The 17,080-nt window shown below is 39.2% G+C and overlaps 1 protein-coding gene across 4 annotated transcripts; it reads right to left on the minus strand.

Moving 5' to 3' along the window:
* Nucleotides 1–1,651: 1,651 nt before the first annotated feature.
* Nucleotides 1,652–15,786, minus strand: LOC308135857 (uncharacterized protein). 4 transcript variants are annotated; one of them, XM_080503989.1, is made up of 38 exons: nt 15,659–15,786; nt 15,502–15,549; nt 14,321–14,392; nt 13,802–13,867; nt 13,648–13,710; nt 13,251–13,322; nt 13,098–13,160; nt 12,905–12,958; nt 11,702–11,767; nt 11,555–11,623; nt 11,356–11,427; nt 11,199–11,270; nt 10,887–10,949; nt 10,745–10,813; nt 10,516–10,587; nt 10,357–10,422; nt 10,168–10,227; nt 9,189–9,251; nt 8,923–8,976; nt 8,779–8,826; nt 8,571–8,639; nt 8,431–8,484; nt 8,240–8,311; nt 7,929–7,982; nt 7,470–7,535; nt 7,221–7,298; nt 7,086–7,145; nt 6,814–6,894; nt 6,648–6,701; nt 6,253–6,333; nt 5,717–5,773; nt 5,522–5,614; nt 5,296–5,346; nt 4,807–4,854; nt 3,974–4,060; nt 3,841–3,880; nt 3,384–3,435; nt 1,652–3,145 (listed from the first exon to the last, which is right to left on the minus strand). In XM_080503989.1, the coding sequence occupies exons 1-38, from the start codon at nt 15,659–15,661 to the stop codon at nt 2,185–2,187; spliced, it is 3,273 nt and encodes a 1,090-aa protein (XP_080360115.1). In that variant the 5' UTR covers nt 15,662–15,786; the 3' UTR covers nt 1,652–2,184. The 4 variants fall into 4 exon arrangements, with proteins under 4 accessions (XP_080360115.1, XP_080360114.1, XP_080360113.1 ...); XM_080503988.1 differs by having other exon boundaries at nt 6,253–6,339; XM_080503987.1 differs by having other exon boundaries at nt 6,253–6,354.
* Between the last annotated feature and the right edge of the window lie 1,294 nt (nt 15,787–17,080).

Here is a 17,080-nt window from a genome sequence, read left to right on the forward strand (position 1 = left end):
GAACTCACCTGGGAGAGGGCGTGACAAACATGAGGGTTACCTGTGTGACTCTGACTCACCAGTTTCACAAGAATCATGTGAATACACCTCAAACATGACGAGAGTTGCTCCAGAAATAGATACAAAAAAAAAAAGAAAACGTAGCAGGAGAAGAAAAACAGTCATGTAAATAGAAACCATAACAGTGACTGGAGGTGAGTCATGGTGGATGTTTTTTTTTTTTTTTTTAATTATTAATCATGCATTGTTTTCAATCAATCTTCTGTTCAATCACTGTTTTTATCCTGTTCAGGGTTAGATGGCAATGGATGCAAATTCAGGGTACACCCTGCATATGTCTATATATAATTTCACACTTCTTAAATCAATAATTCCAGTTGTGTTTCAACCATTTAAAATCTTGACCCAGACTCGCGACACAAGACACTAACTCCTTGAAACACACAAAACCTCTCAAAACAAAAAACAGACTACTTTGAGCTATACCTGGAATTCTTAAATGTTTTGAAATCCTAAAACATTTAGATTTTTAATACATACCTGTACTATGTAGTCTAGACTAAATTATTGCATCTCATCATGACTCTTCAAAACATACATGGATCTTTCCAGGCAGAAGAAGACCCTTTTTTTTATTTTTTAAATTGACCTCTTTCAAGAACTCATGGGATATTTTTGGGACTTTAAAAAGAAGACACAGATCCTTCAAACAAGAAACAGCCTTTTTATTCAGATTGTTCAAAATAACTGGAGTGATCAAACACACCTTGAATCTTTAAAACAGAACTACATATTTTGTATTTGACCTGCTGTATTTAAACTACTCTAAAGTAACTAAACCTAGACTAGTTTCAAGCTATTTACAGTTGACTCTTCAAACTTAACTGAGACTTTGTAAACTGACCTCATATTTGGAAAATGACCTCAATTTTGTTTGACGTGAATCTTATAAACTAGACAATTCTAGATTGTTTGATTATAAGCTATTAAGATAGAAAAAAAATACTAAAATATACCCACTGAAAGTCTTTTCTACATATCTTACTGCAGTGACAGTCACATTTAAAGGTGTGGTTGGCACTCTGACATCACTACTGAGTGCAGCCTTGCGTTGGCAGGTGACATTTTATGTCGCCGTTTTCTTTGTTGTGTTTGAGTTTGCATATTTATGAATGACCTCTTCTCTTGTGCATCACATAAACAAAGCAACACATACAACGACAGAGCAGTGAACGATATGCACAATCTTGGATGAAAATGGCGACCATAAAAATAGGTAGCCCATTGTATGCTGTAGTCCATCACATTTTAATTTTTTTTCTCAATTACATTTGTAATGATCGCAAACTAACTTGAATATTGTGTTGGGGTGTGTTATCAGAATGCACAGGTACATACATCAAATGTTAACTTTGAACGCCAACAATAATCAATAAGCATGAATATATTCTACTTTTTAATTATGAAGCACTTGCTTCAGACAACATACCTCACCTACTCATAGTGGGAATCTGAGAATGAGAGCAAACAGTGAAGTTGATGTTGGCGACTGACCGAGTAAATATTCACTCACGTAAGTGCACAGCAGTTTGTGTGCAAGAGGAAACCAAGTGTTTGCAGAACTGCAACTATAAAATGAAGACAGACAGAAGGTGATACTATGGCCTTTAATTTCACATTTACATTCAATTCTTCTGGACAGTAAAAAGTATTGCACATAAAAAGATATCAGTAAGTAAATACCTCTGCCCTGAACAAAGAAAAATAAATACAAATTGCATAAACTGGCTGCAATGGTGGCCTCGTCAGAGCATACATTACATTTGGTATAATAACAGCCTTGTTAACAAGAATTAAAATGGAAAAAAAAAAGAGCAGCAGCTCTTCTCAATTCCGACTAGTTTACCGAAGCCATCTAATGTGGGACGCTTTAGCATCTGAAGACCATTAAAACACTTCAGCTGAGAGAAAACCAAAAGCCAAAGCAACAACCTTAGCAGCTGAAGATGCAACATAAGGAAACAAAGTAAGGCTACACTGCTGCACCATGTTGCATTTCAAAGGCATTATAAATATAAACAATCTCTACGCCCGTCAACAGTCTCAGTGTTTCAATACAATCTAACCGAAAGCTTAAAGTCGAAAAGGCCAATTTCAATTGAAACCATAACAAGGTGTTTCCTGTCAAACATATTCTTTGTTCTCGTATTCTTTCTTGATGGCTTTTTTAATGCGGTCGATTTCATCTTCACTGGAGCTGTCATGGTGGTGTTCTTCTTTCTCCTTCTTATCAACGTCCAAAGCCTTGGTTTCTTCGCCTGTATTGTTTTCTGATGTGGTGGACTGCAGCTCCTCCCGGATCGTATTCAGCTCCACCAGACCATCGTGCAGTTGTGTTGCCACCTCCCTGATTTTGGCAGCGAACTCCGACTTTGCGCCTTTCTTGAGGATTTTGGAATCTTTGGCCACAAAGTAAATATCCATACCGACAAAGAGTCCAGTGAGCACGCCCGTGGCCATACTGGCGATCTGGACCGCTCTGGCTGCCGTGCTGCCCGCCACGTTGGCGATCTGCACCACACGCATGATCTCATTGGCATTGATGAGGATCGCCTTCCCTGCCATGGCGCCGTCTTCATAGAAACTACTAGTGAGCGCAGGGAAGTCTCGATTGTACGCGTGATTTTTCATCTTCATCAGGTCGAACCTGCGCAGGTTCTCGATCCCCTGCTTGATGAACTTCAGGCACTTGTTGAGGTCCATGATCTTCTCCTGGTAGTCCTCCACAATCTTCTCCACCTTCTTGCGATCCATAGAGTTGTTGACCTGGTTGGAGATCCCGGCTCCTGCTGATGTCAGACCACCGGCTGTGGCGATGCCCAGTCCGACCGCCGTGATGATTAAGGAGGTTCCCAGGGTGACGGGAGCCAGAGCGAGGCCAGTGATGGTGGCCACGCCCCCGATGGCGCTGGTGGATCCACCAGTGATTTGAGCAATCTTTGTGTTCTTGTTGAACTTGTCCAGTCCATCTGCGATGGCGTTGAGGTCGATGACGTGCTGCCAGAGGGACTCGGCGCGCTCCGAGAAAAGCTTGTTGAAGACACGGATGCCTTTCTGCACTTTATCTGCTGTTACAGCAAAGGCCCTGAGGAGAAGAGGTTGAGGGTCATTATACAGTGACTTTTTGAGCAGAACGACCAAGGTTATGAGTTTATCGTCTACAGCAGTTATGAGGTGGATTAAAGAAGTGGAAATGTCAAAACTTTGACATGCAGAAATGACACTGACATGGTTGATTCCCACAGGAAGTCATGAAAAGACACTTGTCAGACATTTGAGAAACTTCAAATAAGACACCTGTGTACATATAATGCGCCACTTACTTAGCCTCTTCTTTTTCTGTCATGTCTTCATCCTCTTGTCTTTCCTCCCATGCTGAGAAAGAATAAGAAAATGGATATTTTTCATAACGCTACATGAATTAAAAACAAAAACTATGCAAACACATTAAATAACATGTAAAACTTAGGCATTATTCTACCACTAAAACCTGTACTCCTCATCCATTCTTATCAATAGGAATGTATGGTGATACCAATGTATCACTTTGGTGTGATGACTGTGTTTGCTATTATGTAAAGCAGTTTACCTTGTACTGTATTTTTTATTAATAAGGCCGTATTAACAAATACCGATTGGAAGAATTTGAATTGCATACAATTCTTGATTGTTATATGGGAAATTTAGTTAAAAGTGGTAGACTAATATTAGAATTTCAATAAAGTCAGTCATTCAGTGATTGGACAAATCATAACTAACATAATTGAATCTAATACTTACGCTCCACAGTGTTCCACCAGTCCATAAGATCCTCGGCATCCTGAAAGATACCATTATATTTGTATGTTGCTGACGAATCAGTGGGCTACATTTGAATAGTGTAGTTGAAAATGATTTGCTTTTAAAGACTAACCCGAGTTTCCTCGGTGTTGTCAGTGTTTCCAGGATCAATGCGATATTCCTCCAGCTGGTCAAACAAGGACCTGTTTGCCCCTTCATTCTGAGACAACACAAGTGATGCATCTTTGTAGTTCAATATAACCAACAGGATTAATTGTTTTTTTTGATGAAGAAAAGTCTCCTTGTGTCTTTCAATGAATCACTTGCCATACAATTTCATCTACAGTAAAAAATAAGTACAAGGAACCAAATCTGTCATCTGATTTTCCTTTAAGGCCCCCCCCCCCCCCCCCGCCCGAACAAATGCACATTTTTAACTGGCTTATACTCTAACAAGTAGGAGGAAGTTATGGCAAGAGACATTCTGGTTGTACTGATGTATTTCTGCTGTTTTTGCAGAAGTAAAAGGACCACAACGTCGCAGGGACACATTCAAAAGGGAAGCAGAGAAACAAGTTTGGGCACATTTCAGCCTAATCTCAGCTCAGGACAAGCACGAACACCGACTGGTGGGGTGGGTTGCACGTCGTCAGCGGAAGAGAAATAAATACAAAACACATGTTGACGAGGGCAGTCTGCGGAGAGAGCAGAGCCGATACCCTCCAGACAAACTCTGGCTAGAAGAATGAGGTTGGTTTGAGGGCGGAGCAGAGAGACGGGTCAGGTGACTGAGACAGAGCTTTTGTAACCCTAAACCACAATTACTAAAGGGGCAATTCAGTCCGACAAACACACCAACTGGGTTAGAAATTACTTAGAAGAGTTGGTTTTAGTTTACATAATTACAAAAAAAAAACACCTTGACAGTCATTTTCTAAGAAAGAAGCATTGTATTTCTTATATTACCTCTGCGTTTCCTGCTTCGTCTTGTGAACTCCTCGGTACAACTTTGGCCTAAAACCAATGAAAACACAATTCAACACCGACAACATTGATATAAGCTCTAGATGCATTGTGATTTCTTTTGTCATGTCTTTAGTCTTCAGGAATTTTGTAACTTAACTCAGAGATTTACTCATAAATGCAGCACTCGCGTGGAATCTCTGCTATAGAAATTATATTGCACTAGAGTCACTTCAGATATGTTTAAGGCGGAGGACAGGGTAAAAATTTTATTATATCGCAATGCCAATGAAAATGAATTCATGATAAACAGTTTCATTTAAAAAAATAGCCGCAATAAAACGGTCAGCTAAATGAAGGATAACCACTCCAGTAGGCACAAAATGTCCTTGTAATGTTTATTGTAATGGAGGGCATTTCAACTGCGTGGTTCAACCAAACCGTCCAGACAGAAAAAGGCAAGTATGAGCATGTTCTATGTTTGAGTGTTACCTTGACACGAGGCATGAAGGGATTGTGTTTCTTGTGTTTCTTGACTTTGGGCTAGAAAAACAGAGAGCAACATTATTACACTGTCCCCTGGAGGAGGTCCTATACGTACTGTACATTCTCCTTTCTAGTCAGAAAACACGTGGTTCTGTTCCTGAAACGCCGAGTTAAAGCTGAACAGAAAAACTTCTATTCAACAAGCACATGAAAGAGAATTTATCTGAAAGACCTTTTGTGTTTTATCCTGGCCCTCCTCTTCTTTCTTTTCTTCTTTTGATGAACCCTCATCTTCATCTTTCAGGCCTTCATCATCAGACGCAGCCTAAAGAACAAAAAAAAAAAAAAAACAGTCACCATGACATTGAGATAAATAAAATTATAGTGTGTTTAATTTTGGCAGCCACTTGTGTCCAAACTGCATTACCTTGTCTGCAGTACGTGGCATAAATGGATTGGCCTGCTTGTGTTTTTTTACCTTAGTCTGTAGGGCAAATTGGCACAATCACAAAGAGTTACGTAACACGAGAAGCAACAACTGGAGGAGCGACATTATTATTTTATAATATTCCAGCCATTGTTGATTTGTTTTTAAATGGAGAAAAAGCATCAGGGCTATATATATATATTCTCTGTGATGGTATCTGCAGGTGTCACATGTGATTTGCATACACGATATAACTGAAGGAAAAGGAAGCAGGAACTAGAAAAGCTAGATCCCGGCAGAGGAGCTACAACAAATATGCTTTCCTCTGTGTGCCGAGGTTGGCGAGTTCACAATGATGCACACAATGATGAAAAACACCTTAAATCATCTCAGAAAAACACTTACATTAATTTATAAAATCATGTGAATGTCAATGGTAAATTACCTTGTATAGATTTAGGAAAATTCTTAAATCTAATAACTTGGGATTAATAGTGATTCTATCCTGACTTGTAATCATGACAAAGCATACTTACTGCTTGATTCTCGGGAATGTTCATCTCTTCACCATCTTTAGCTGCAGCAGACTCGTCTTCTTCAATGCCTTCATCCCCTGACTGGTTCTGCGGCATATTAAACTGATCGGTTCATCGTTTTTGTATTTCATGTCCCGTATGTGTTCAGATGGCAGAGGATTCTATTTTGCATCAGTATTAAGCAACATTCAGTCGAAAAGTTTGAAACCCGTTTCAATCTTTAAGTATTGTTATTTTCACATCATAGCTACTGTGCGGGGAACATCCAATGCTAAAGCACCGCCTCTGGCTGTCAGTAGGGGTGAAATAGAACACACACTCAAAGCTAGTGCTAAATACTCTCTATTGATAATCTAAAATGTTTTAACTTGTGTTATGTGTGTCCCCGGCAATACCTGATGTTTGTTTCTCTGCTTCTGCAGATCACGGGTTCTCGTTCGGCTCATCTCCTAAAATGAAACCACAGAGGTTAGCTAAAAAAACAACAGTCTAAAGTACACTTTCCAGACCTATAAGCTGATATAAATAAGCCCTAGTCTTTCCCAGACGGAGACAACTCGCCTGCTCAGTCGGTCTGGCTGGAACTGCAGGAGTTTCTTCAGGGTTTTCTTTTCTCTGTCTCGGGATCATATCTTTGTTTTCCTGGAGAAAACAAGAGTAAATATCCGTGACAAAGGCTTTTTCATGTACATAAAGAATTCTCCCGAAAGCATAAGATTGCGCTCATTCAGCAGAATTGTATTCAAACTGATTTTCAAACACAATCAAACTCTGTGGACAAGCAGAATACATAGACAGCCCACATATTATTTAAAGGTAACTGAGAAGTCTACCTTATCATACTGTTGTCGTCTTAATTTTTCTCTGTCGTCTGCAGGCGTCCTCTTCATCTCCTGCAACACCACGTAACAGAGTCAGACAGAGAAGATTCCTAAAGACCACAAGTCACCGTCTGACTGCATGCAAACCTTTTCCGCTGATCTGGATGGGACCGGTGGTGTTTCACTTCCACCCGTCTTTTCTGGTTGGCTCATGTTGCTTTTGACCTGACAAGGACACACACACACAGGCACACACATACACACAAAGAAAGACAGTCAGTGTGCTGGAGCAGAAGGACGAGGAGGTTCCACAGGCAGAAGGTTCGAGGTAAGGATGTGGTGAAGGTACAGGTGTGTGTGTGTGTGTGTCATATGTGATGCAGTAAATAGACTCACTGGTTTTGGCTTCTCTTTCACTTGATGCTCGTTCTCCTTGAGGGTCTCTGGCTCATCAGTGTCTTTCTGATTAAAAGGTAATTGTTTTTTTTAACAGGGAGAAGAAAAATGTATTAATATAAATACAGTTATACAATACAGTAATCAAATAACACTTTCCTGTATGAAGCCCGAAGTTATTCTACAAAATACACACATTTGTGTTAGCGCTTTGTTCAAATTGTAAAAAATCTGCGGGAATATTATTATTCTCATTTCAAAGGAATGTAAATCGATGGTTGTATAAACCAGTGAGAAAAAAAACTTTCCAGCGCAACAGTCACAACAAGTTGTGAAATGGTTCGTAAACTTGTAACAGCATTTCAAAACCAACATCGTATTACAGAAGCAAAGCAGTCTCGAACCGACTGCCAAACTACCACCGCCACCATCACCCAACACATTTAACCTCATAGTTACTTTATTTGCAGAACGGAAAGGATTCAATTTGTACATGGCTCCGGCCATAGCATTCTGGAAAGGAGCACACATCCACACGAGATTTAGGTGGATATCGAAACATTTATCGAAGCTTTGAGAGACACAATCGAACATTGGTTAAAATAAATAAATAAATAAATAAACTAAATGAGCCACTCAGTGAGTTACTGAGCATGATGCTTTGGAGAGGTGGCCATCACTGTGGAAAGTATAAAAAGGTGCCTTTTGAATAAACAGACTTGGTTGAATTTCAACCTGAGTGAAATGGGAACAAGTAACCATGAAAGCACCTGTTTGTGACCGGATGATTTCTCGCCGCTTGCAGCTGGATCTTCGTCATCTGAGCTCATCTGCTTCTCGTGCTGCACAAATAAAAAAAAAAACTTAATTGAGGGAACATAAATGCAGCTTTTAAACTTATTTCACAAAAATTGCAGGGTTTTTTTTCCACTCGTGTCAACAAGTACAAAATCCAGCTTACTTTGTTGGCACCTCGAAAGGGATTCAGCTTCGTCATTGCTCCAGCCAGTTTACTCTGAGTGAGAACAAAACATTATCAAAACATTAATAAAGAAACACATCGTTAACATTTCTAAACTATGAAACCCTAAATGTAGAAACCTGCTTTTGACCAGTCTGGCCATCTTCGTTGTCTGATGTCTCCTCTTCGTCAGAGTTCGGGCTCTTTTCCTGCAGATGAAGTCAACTTTAGTTGTTAAATAATAGCAGGAAAAAAAAATTAGAACTTATCACGTTCATTTTATGGCAGCAGGGAATTTCACCATTAATTTATTCTAATCTGAATGGAATTACATATTTCACATCTCACCTTTTTGTCCGGATGAAATGTGCTCTTCATCATTGCACTGAATCCATTCTGAAATAAATCAAGATCATGAGATTGTCAATAAGCGTGAAAAATATGAAGACTAAAAGATTTTACACACAGAGTAGAGTCCCAATTTGTTGCAACCTGTTTAGTTTTGGGTTTGTCTGAAGTGGAGTCCTCCGAGTTGTCGCTCTTCTCCTGACAGGAGATAAACCACACTTGATGAGCAGATCAGCACCGGAAAAGCATCTCCACGCGTGTTATTATGAAGCGCCATGTGATGAGGTGGTGAAGTGATTCCGAGACGTTTCAAACCCGAAACAAATTCTCCAAACTTGATACTGATCACGTCGGCTTCATCTGGGTCAACAGATACAACCAAGAGGAAGGACATAACCTTAGTCGCTTACCTTTGACGACTTCTCGTGACCTTTCCTGTCTGCAGGCGGTTCTCCGTCCATAGACAAATCATCCTTCACAGAGAGAAACAGGAAATAAATAACAAGATTTTCCAGAAATCCACCATTTTCAGAGGAATTGAAAACACTCTTTACAAAAGTACAGATGGATCTGTAAAGAAATGTACTGTAGTTTTTTTTTCCCAGGTATGACATGCAACAAAAAGACACTTGTCCACTCACAACACAATTATTGTTAATAAAACTGTCAGTGTAGATTAACCAGCTAGAAACCGACTAGACTTTATATAAAACAATGAATGTCAATTAAAAAATTGCCGTCACATGCATTGAGCCATCTAACGAGCTCTGAATCGTCCTCAGAGTTTAAATGAGCAAATGTGAAGAATGCAAGAAGTTAAACATGCAGATATTTGTGTTCAATTGTAGGTGAGGAAAGTAAAATGTCATCAGAAAAATAAATACACAAGTTGAACAGCATTGGATTCAAAGGGGTTGCTAATAATAATAATAATAATAATAATTAAACCTGCAGCAGGTATAGAAAAACACACACTGAAAAGATATTTTAGCTCCTTGGTTATAAGCAGACTTTTATGTGTAGAGTTAGCTGCCAGCTCTGCGTCACAATTTGTTTGACCACACCTTAATATAAGACCGACACACCCAGGATTGTACAGATACAACTTGTATATGAACAGTGTGTATGTGCTGGATGGAAAAAAGTATTCCTATATTAATGTGTACATTGAATGATGTTACTCCAACATTGTTGTTCATGCCACTTTTGAAAGAGCAACAAAAATCTCTGTTCTTGAAGAGTTTGTATCCACGAGCATGTGCATTGGATTTCACAATACTAAAAGGTACTTCTCTAAACCTCTGTGAAGTGGTTTAATGTTGCAGCATCCACTGTGTGACGCCTGCTGCAGAGTCTGCCTGAGGTACTTTGTGTAGTTTTGTCACTTACCTGCGACTGAGACCTGGCAACTTTTTTTCTGAACACGCCACCGAAGATCCCCCCTTTCTCCTGAGGACATCACATGAAACCAGCTTTTAATCCTAATTTGTTGATATAGTATAATGGCCGTTCTAATGTCTGGCTGTTAAGGTAGGAAGTGTTGTACTTGAAGAACAAAAAAAAGAAGATAAAACTAACCTTCGAGGGATTCTCAGCAAGATTGTCACTGCTTCCAGAGAGCTCACTGGGAGCAGACAAATCCTCCTGAAGGTGAGAGAACAACGTCGGCCAGTTGGATTATCTCACACATCTTAATATGCGAGAAACAAACTGCACAAATACTTCCCCAAAGCTTACCTTAGACTGAGACCGTGCTCCAAAGTGCTTGGGAGGCTTTTTGAACATCCCACCAAACATTCCTCCAGACTCCTAAAGGCAAAGCAGTCACATGATAACCACAGATTAACGATGATCCGGCTTCATTATTACTCACACACTCTCGATTTTGTTTGCTTGCAGTGCATTCTTTAACAATAGCAATTGAACTGCAGTTATAAATGACAGGAAGATATTGTACAAAGCTCACCTTCGGGTTGCCGTTTCCAGAAAGGTTGTCGCTGCTGCCGGAGAGCCCAACGTCCGCAGACAAATCCTCCTGCGAGGAGAAAAAACCAGTCAGTGTTGATATGAACAGGGATAAATGGTTATGTAACCTCCAAAATACATACCTGAGACTGCGTCTTGTGTTTGTGGCCCTTTTTAAACATTCCGCTGAACATCCCTCCCGACTCCTGCAAGTGCCAAATGTCACATTAAAAACATACAGATTGAGAACATTTACACACGGCGGAGGATTAGCGATGACTGCAAGTTTTCATATTTTTTGCATATCATTTGTTTTTGTTAGAAGAAAATCATAGTTGAATACATTTAAAAGATAGCAAGTATGAACTACTGCTGCAGCTGGAAGTGAACGGGATGAAGCTGGATAAAAGACAGAAGAATGGATGGAAGACTTCCGTGGCTCATCCAAAGCCCACCTTAGTGCTGCTGTTCACAGAAAGGTTGTCGTTGCTGCCGTTGAGCTCACCGTCTGCAGACAATTCATCCTCCTGGAGGCCAGAAACCAGAAAAAAAAGACATCAATAAACATATAAACATAGTTAAATGAGAAATAGCAACAGGCTAAACAAATACCTGAGACTGTGTCCTTACTCCTAAGCGCTTGGGTGGCTTTTTGAAGAACCCACTAAACACCCCACCTGATTCCTGGAAGTCCCCCCCAAAAAAACAAAAAACCCTATTATTCAAGGATAGCTTTCCATTTCAGAGGATTACAGTGAAGAATCAGATTATAATGTATCAGGATTAGAAGTAGAAATTTTACAAAGCCCACCTTCGTGTTGCTGTTCACAGAAAGGTTGTCGGCACTGCCTGAAAGCTCACTGGCAGCAGATAAATCCTCCTGAGAATTTAAAAAAAAAAAAAGGTAAGAAAATAAAATCAATTCAAAAGTAACAAGTAAAGAGTAATTAATAAATACCTGAGACTTGGCTGCAGAAGGCTTCGGGGACTTTTTATACATCCCACTGAACATGCCTCCAGATTCCTGGAAATCAACAAAGTCCCTTTAAAAGAACCGCCTATCCATATTAGAAAAAGTGTTTTTTCATTTTTATATAGCTTTCAAAACTATTTGTTTTTTAGAAACTCCTGGTGCAGGTGCCATGTGGACAGACGAGGATTTTGTGTTTGCAACAATTGGCTGCACTTCATCCAAACTGCTGATGCATGCACGTTCTCTTACACACACACACAAATGCCAATTCAGTGAGTCACGGTTTACCCGGCTACTGTAGCTCACATCACCATCAAACTGTCATTCACTGGCTACAGAGGTGCTCAATGTTATTGTAACAGTTCTCTCACAGTTTCCTCTGTGTAATACAGACTGAGGGTATCAGACTGAATATCACAGATTTATGTAGTGTAGTTTACAGAACATGATTTCCTATCTAAGACATTCAAATATTAGTATTCTGTAGTTCTGTTAAATGTGTTCATGTGCTATATTGAATTCACCAAGCGTTGGATTGTTCACCCACTAATAGGGAACGTGAGCTGGGTTTAGACCGTCGTGAGACAGGTTAGTTTTACCCTACTGATGATGTGTTGTTGCAATAGTAAATTTATAATCAGAAAAAAAATTAAGAGATGTTTTTAGGAGTAAATGCCAACATCTGCCGTCATTGGAAATAAATGCTACCTGCATCTCCAAAATATATTGACTACACACTGCTTTTTTCTTTAATTTTAAGAAAGACTTCAAATAGAAAATACTGAATTACAATATTACCACCACTTATTTCGCCCCATCATTCACTTCAGCACTTTAAGCTGTAATTTCGGTGTATTTTTTAATCATATTAAAAAACAAAAAATACCAAGAAGAGCGTTAAAACTCAGTTTTGTAAAACTGAAAACCAGAGATGAGGAAATAAAATATCTGGACTTTGTTACTGTACTGGTATCTGCCCTTTTCTTGAGAATATTAGCTGAGGTTATTTGTTTTTGATATTTTAATTGGAATTCATAGTGTTTTATACAAAGTGCTTGGGATTTTTTTTTCTCAATGAAAAAAATAAGGCAGAGTATGAATAAAGTTAAAAAAATTACTTTTACTTTTGTCTATATACTTGAATAGTACATGTTGGGAACTTCTCAAAACACCTGTGATGACACTCACCTTAGTGTTGTTTTCTGACAGATTGTCATTACTCCCAGAGAAATCCAACAGATCCTGAAAAGCACAATATTAGCCATCAGTCTCCTAGCCGCCTGCCAAACAAAACTGCATTTTTTACATTTTAGGCCGTCAGTTATTTGTTGTATCTCCCAGATAACCTTTCACACGCAGTGTCGCGCATTTATGCTTTCACCTGTGAAGGCCTGCGGGTATGTCCCACTCTGGGAGAGCGTTTAAGTTTTACAGTCGATTTATCCTGTAGGGGGGGAGAACAAAAAGTCTATTTCAAAGCTTAAACACTGTCATTTTGGATTTTCCTCCACAGGGTATCAAAGAGCTCACAAACCTTTGATGACTTGCTGTTCAGGCTGTCACTACTGGCAGACAGTTCAGGATTTTGTATTGATAAGGTGGCCTGCTGCAACAGGAATAATGTTAGTTTACAGGTTTGTCAAGTTAATGCAAAAAGTTAATGTTAACGTCTAATAAATATGTAGTCTTTTCACAGTTTAAAATTATAATGAAACTGTTTCAATGTTTCTCCACCTACTTGTACTGTATATCAGTAAATAGTAATACATTGAACATGAACAGAGCCATTGCTCAAGCAGGATGTGCAACAAGCAAATATTAACCAACCACACAAGGAGGACATTCTCACACTTTAGAGGTGATATATGCATATTGTATCTATCAAATTAAACCGATTGTATGACAAAACAAATCGCAAACAATCTCCAAACCTGTGGCTGATCCTCTTTGGAAGCTTTGGTCTTTTTAAACATCCCTTTAAACACTCCTTTGTCCTGAAATACAAAAAACAACAGTCACAATGTCTCCCGCATTGGCATTTTTCAAACAGGAACATAACCCTGAGGAACTCCACCTCCTGCTCACCTTGGTGTTGCTCTCAGTCAGACTGTCACTGCTCTTTGACAGCTCTTTGCCGGATGACAAATCATCCTAAAATGTCAACATAAAGTTTTTGAGTGAGTACATGCAGACTCCATTATTGCAGATTCACATCCTCAACAGGTTTACCTCCCAGCTTTAAAGATGATTCAGACAATAATTGATGGAGTGTTTAAAAACTTTATCGACGTTGGTTACAGAAACATGACTTTCATGCCATCAAGTCGGTCAGGAATGGGACAGAGAGCAACAATCTGTAAATCTGCAAAATATCATTCGAAAAAAAAGCCAATTTTCAGAAAAAAATAAATAAAATATTCCTGAAAAAAACATTTCACTTTTCAAACATTGTCCAGATTTTAATGCATCAAGACCTGAATTTACAGAAAACCGCTAAAACTTTCCATCAGTTCAATGAAAACTGCTTTAACTGATTTAAATCGTATATAACGGCTCATTTCTGCCCTCAAAGTAAAGTCGCCACAAGACAAATTACAACCTCACCTCAGCCTGGACTGATGGTTCTGAGGACTTCATCGATTTCTTGAACATCCCACCGAATAGCGCAGCTTTGTGCTGGAACAGGAGAAATGTCATTTTAACCAACCGCAAAAAAACCCGACAACAATTACTAATGATTGAAATTATGAACAAGTGACAGTCCAGCTTCAGGTAAAAGAAGTGATGGAAGTACATTCAAATTCACTGTTTTCATGTCTAAACGTCACAAAACAAGAAAACACAGCAACAGTGTCGACCAGTGTGAAATGAAAACTGATCAAACTGAGACATCTAGAAAGCAGAATATATTTTATATGATGGGATTTGTAATTTTTTGTTTGAATGGCATCACTATCAACTCGGCACAAAATGTAGAGACATTTGTGCGTGGTAAATTATTTCCTTGTGGCAACAATACAGTGCTTCTCTGCAATAAATCTTAAACCATCAGAAAGACTGATTATGACTTTTAAACAGAGCCACGTTTGTAAGGAACAATGCATTTGTGGGATGAGCAGTGCCCTGTGCCTGCGGAAGAATTAAAAATCTTGACAGCTTCAGCTACAGAATTACAGGCCAGAACAGAATTTTAGAGCAGTTTTGTGCTGAACCCAAAGCACGAAGACTTTTTATTAAAAGTTAAAGTATCCCATATTTATTTTGCATTACATAATTCCTGCCCCTCTGAAAAAGAATAATAAAGGTACTTCACATCGTGGTCCTTTAATGAGTCACCTCAATGTCATCTGAGAAGCAGGCCATGACCCATTAGTGAAAAGCCCCATAGCGTCAGCACAGACAAAACCACTGACTTCTTTTCATCATTCTAAGATCGCAATTTGAGTAGTTTCTTAATTTTTCAAAATCATTAAGATGAAAGTTAAAACACAGTTTGTAAACTCAGTTGGAGAAGGTGAGGGGGGGGGGGGGGGGTCGGCTGGTGCCCCAGGAGGCTGTTTATGCCCCGGAGCACCCTAAGCAGGGTGATACGGCCATGTTGACGAGTTAGCTCTCCAAGTAATCCTAAACAGACAGAAATCTACTTGATCCACACACTGAAGAGAGTGAATCATGCATGTAGTTATGACGGCAAGGTCACACAGAGGGTGTGTATCCCCTATAAAATGTACACTGAAAGTTTATTCTCAACTTGAGAGGAAAACAAAACAGGGTGAGACACTCACGGAAACATTTCCCTCCTCACACTCCAGATCCAAATCATCGTATCGGTCCTGTCAAAACATCCACTTGCATTATTTGACACATTAAAACACATTGACGGATAAAACCGACGTTTTAATCGGCTGCAGTCATCAGGTTGAACTTGAGTCGGTGTCTTACCATTAATCCAGCGGCTCGGAACTCCTCTAAAGTGAAGTTATTCCGCAGAACAACCGGTAAATGTGAGCATAAAACGGTTAAATCCTCGGAATAAGGAGCGCGTCCTCTGTGTTGATACTCGGTGTTGTTTTCCCTCACAGACCGCTTCAAGATCCTCCCCGTTTAGAAAAAAATAGAAAGAGGGGGAACCGGCTGAGAACGACCTCCCACACACCTGTGCTGTTTTTTTTTGCTTTTTTTAGAAGAGAGGAGGCTGGAACTGGTGGATCCAGTTCTGTGTGTCTCACCTGGGTGTTGCAGCGCAGGTGAGGGCGCGTCCGTCTCACCTGGGAGCCGCCGCGCACCCGCTGCTGCCTTCAGGGTCTGCACGGAAATTCCTGATTCAAAAGTGGCAGGCGAAGACCGGACGTAAATATTTCAGCATTTATTTTTCGGACAACTTTAAAAATGTTACTCCATACATTGGAATATAGATATTTTCTGATCATCTGCGGAGTTTGAAAGAAGTAACAAACCTCTCTAAAAGAAAATATAAGGATTAGAAAATCAGTTGTGTCAAACATAAGGCCTGTGGGCCAAAAACGGGCAGCAAGAGGCTTTAAACCACTAAGAGAATGATAAAAATGTAAAAAAGAAGAGAACATTATTATAAGTAGCTGACACAACATCCAAGACTGATATAGCAGTGATGCTGCCATGACAGACAACCAAATATTATTAGCCTCAAAGCTATGCTGTCAAGGTGAATTTGTAAAAACGTGTTTAAAAAGGTTTTTTGTGACATTTCACTATATTTTACACCAGAAGGTATCATTACGTTTCCTTTATTGAGATTGTAGTCCTTTTCCATTGCAATTGTTTGGTTTAATTAAAATATAAACATTTTCATCACATTCTCTGCACCACAACAAAATAAACACTTTAAATTTAAAGTTTAATATGGAACTATTTTACAGGTTCTGGCCCCTCAAGATGAAATTAGGGCTGTGGTCCCCGAGATAAAATATGTTTGACACCTCTTCTATTTGAGCATCGAAACAGATGATGGCAACAGTTAGTCATACTGAAAATGCAGAAGTCCATAGATTTAAGAGATTAAATTACATCAATAACAATTGCAAGGCAGGAGTTATAGTTTTGAAAATAGAAGTCCTTACAAAATATAATTGAAGTTGGAATTCATATCGTTTGATATTTATCCCTCAAAGTTTTCCCTGTGATGTACATGCCAGCTAGCTGCTTGAATTATGATCTGTTAAATTTCAAACGATTAAGACCGAAACGCAGTCTTTTGTCCTCAATTTTTTTTTTAATATACAAACATAAGTACAACCAAAGTACCAATACCTCTTGGGATATGCTTTCATGTTACAGCCTTACAGGTTTATGCATTGCTCATTGTTTATAATTCAATATTTTCCT

Source organism: Blennius ocellaris (genome assembly GCF_963422515.1).
Source record: "Blennius ocellaris genome assembly, chromosome: 10".
NCBI classification, from domain to species: domain Eukaryota; kingdom Metazoa; phylum Chordata; class Actinopteri; order Blenniiformes; family Blenniidae; genus Blennius; species Blennius ocellaris.

What these genes read in the sequence shown, in the direction of transcription:
- LOC308135857 (XM_080503987.1), bottom strand. An exon ending in AACACAAGACGCAGTCTCAG is followed by an intron (nt 10,814 to 10,886) that starts GTATGTATTTTG and finishes TTCTCCTCGCAG; the next exon opens with GAGGATTTGTCTGCGGACGT. An exon ending in GTCACGAGAAGTCGTCAAAG is followed by an intron (nt 8,977 to 9,188) that starts GTAAGCGACTAA and finishes ATCTCCTGTCAG; the next exon opens with GAGAAGAGCGACAACTCGGA.